General features: G+C 44.8%; 1 protein-coding gene across 2 annotated transcripts; it reads left to right on the top strand.

Moving 5' to 3' along the window:
• Nucleotides 1-498: 498 nt before the first annotated feature.
• Nucleotides 499-2,571, top strand: esd (esterase D/formylglutathione hydrolase). Of its 2 annotated transcripts, none has more exons than XM_058082024.1 (9): nt 499-633; nt 1,030-1,097; nt 1,177-1,265; nt 1,345-1,443; nt 1,609-1,733; nt 1,801-1,920; nt 2,011-2,109; nt 2,184-2,351; nt 2,420-2,571. In XM_058082024.1, exons 1-9 carry the CDS (start codon nt 628-630, stop codon nt 2,498-2,500), a joined length of 855 nt encoding a protein of 284 aa, XP_057938007.1. In that variant the 5' UTR covers nt 499-627; the 3' UTR covers nt 2,501-2,571. The 2 variants fall into 2 exon arrangements, with proteins under 2 accessions (XP_057938007.1, XP_057938006.1); XM_058082023.1 differs by lacking the exon at nt 499-633 and adding an exon at nt 672-733.
• The last annotated feature ends 658 nt before the right edge of the window (nt 2,572-3,229 follow it).

The raw sequence follows: 3,229 nt of genomic DNA on the forward strand, positions 1-3,229 counted from the left end.
AAAAAAAAAAGATTAGCTATCAGCAGTTGAACATAAGGGTTCAAGGCAGACCTTCCATAGGTGTGTTCCATTATGTGCATTCATGAGCTGCCTTTATATATATATATATATATTTTAAAATTATATAAAAAATTATTTAAAAAAATAATTAAATTAACTAAAATTATATTAAATTATATAACAAATAATAATTATATATATATATATAACTAAAATAATAATTATATATATATATAATTATTATTGTTATATAATTTAATATAATTTTAGTTAATTTAATTAATTTTTTAAATATTTTTTTATATAATTTTAAAATATTTTTAAATATATATATATATATATTTTTTATTATGTCTTTGTAACGTACAGAAAACGTCTCCCATAAGTATTAAGGATGCTGAGCCAAACTCCCATTAAAGTGCAGTTACGTTGAGGTTGTTCTACTTCGGTCTGCTGCCATCTGGCGACCAAGATGTGCATATACGCGGTGGACGTAGAGACGTAAAGGGCGGCTGTCGTGACGTCATCACGCCATGCGGACGCACTTGGACTGTGGACCTGGTGTGGACTGTCCCAAATTAGCGGTCTGTGGTTTAAAACACGCAAACGTCCAAAATCCTACGTTTTATGAAGGTACGTCCGTGGAATTGAAGTAGAAAGTGTTGACGTGCTTGACTATAAACCACCGAGTGACGTTGGGCGGGTCCTTTTTGGTTGAGATATGCTAACTTTGGTATGTTCACCGATGTAGCACAAGCTAAGCGACACTCTGGTCAGAAATGTGGTAATTAGAAATGTTTTTATTGTTATAAAGTAATAACTCATGTTTACTTGAGATAGTTAGCAGTAGCAAGGATCTGTGGACCAATCTCCGTGATTCGGCATGCATATAACTTTGATATTTCAGCTGGAAAGTTATTTAATTTCATTTAGTCTTAGCTAGCCTGTAATGTTTTGTTAGAGAAATAACATAGTTTATAAGTATAGTCATCTCTTGAATGTAAAGATGGCGTGTTTGATGCCCTGCAGATGGCGGTCACCCAGGTGTCCTCTAACAAGTGTGCCGGAGGCTTCCAGAAGGTCTTTGAACATGACAGGTGATGCCAGTGTCTCTGATATGAGGGTGGACCTTGCATGCTGACGTGATGCTTCCCCCCACTCCCACTCCCACTGCAGCGCCGAGCTCAAGTGCAAGATGAAATTTGCCGTCTTCCTGCCCCCCAAAGCCGAAACACACAAATGTCCCGTCATGTACTGGCTCTCAGGTGGCAGCGCTTCCTTCCGACGCCATTATTCTAAGGGGCGTGTTGATTTGACTGTTTGTCCAATATGGCGTCCCTGCAGGTTTGACCTGCACCGAGCAGAACTTCATCACCAAGGCGGGAAGTCAGCTGGCGGCGGCAGAGAACGGCATCATCATTGTCGCTCCGGACACCAGCCCACGTATGAACAAAACATGGATGCTGTGTTTTAATTTGGGGGGGGCAGGAAGCAAAAAAAAAAGACAGGAAGACATTTTGAATTTGGGATGACCTATAAAAAAAAATTGACATGGTTCAGGTTTTCTTACCTTCCATGACGGATGGTATTCCGTGTGTCCCGCTGCAGGCGGCTGCAACATCGAGGGCGAGGACGACAGCTGGGATTTCGGCACCGGCGCCGGTTTCTACGTGGACGCCACCCAGGAACCCTGGAAGAACAACTACCGCATGTACTCCTACGTCACCCAGGAGGTACCACACAGACTCTCAGGTCTTGGAAGTCCACCTCCATTTTCGGAATCTTTTTCTCTCTTCTCAGCTCCCCAAACTGATCAATGCCAACTTCCCGACCGATCCCGACAGGATATCCATCAGCGGCCACTCCATGGGCGGCCACGGGGCGCTCATCTGTGCCCTGAAGAACCCTGGGAAATACAAGGTAGGTCATGAGGGGGTGCCCGAATCGACACACTTCCGTCCTCTGGTGAGTTGTCTGACCCGGGAATTTTCGTGGGAACTTTGTGTACAGGCGGTGTCGGCTTTCGCCCCCATCTGCAACCCCATGCAGTGCCCCTGGGGGCAGAAAGCCTTCGCGGGGTACCTGGGTCCTGACCGTGCCACATGGGAGGTAAGAGTCCGCTTCTCGTTAGCGTTGTCGAACTTCCCGAAATCAACCATCTCCTCCCCGTGGCGTTCCTTCAGGCGTACGACGCCACCGTCCTGGCGGCGGCATACTCGGGCCCTCAGCTGGACATCCTCATCGATCAGGGCCGTGACGACCAGTTTGGGTCGGCCGGCCAGCTGCTGCCTGACAACCTGATCGCCGCCTGCTCCGAGAAGAAGATCCCCGTCGTCTTCAGGCTGCAGAAGGTCAGTCCGACTACAAATGAAGTCCTCCGTTCCACCAAAGCACCTTCACGCTCTGCTTCCTCCTGCAGGGCTACGACCACAGCTACTTCTTCATCTACTCCTTCATCAACGACCACATCAAGCATCACGCCAAGTTCCTCAACGCTTGAGTCAGCCCCGCATTTCTGTAACGGTCATGTGACCTTATTTTCACAATAAAAGGTCGTGTTTCACCGCTTCATGTTCGTGTGGACCAAAGTGACAAGAACTTCCACGCTTAAGAGTTTTACTTGCGTTTCCTTTGTACAAGCACCACAGCAGTTAAGGCCACCTTAAAGGGAAGGCCACCTTAAAGGGACTTTTCATGCTTTGACACAAAACATCCTCCGTTCAAATACATTTGCTCCCAAATACAAAAAAAAACAACAACTTCTGGTTAACATATTTACACTAATTCAAATAAATCTGGTTTTCATCACATCAAGAATTTATAAATACAAATTTAAAGTGCACATCGTGTTTATTGCTGAAGCTAAAAGAGGAGCCTTTCAATAAGTGCACTCACTGTCTTCATAAGTGCACAAGACTTTATGCACGCATCGGAAATGATGACGATATTTAACTCAAAAGATGGCGACCTTAAGGGTGTGGATGCTGTTGTGTACTCAAAGGCTGTGTATCAATTTGCACACGTATAGCGTCAAAATTCACAGAAACTAAGTACACATAGTACACGATATACGGATTTACGTAAGTGTACTGACCAAAGTACGCCTTTTGAGACGCAGCCAAAGTACAGAAGTGAGCCAATTGAGACGCACACGACTATCCCTTCTTTGTTCCTCAACGTCACCTCTGCAGGTGAAAAGCCACGTTGACGTCCAATGAAAAAATTGGTG

This window comes from Doryrhamphus excisus, chromosome 9 (genome assembly GCF_030265055.1).
Source record: "Doryrhamphus excisus isolate RoL2022-K1 chromosome 9, RoL_Dexc_1.0, whole genome shotgun sequence".
NCBI lineage: Eukaryota > Metazoa > Chordata > Actinopteri > Syngnathiformes > Syngnathidae > Doryrhamphus > Doryrhamphus excisus.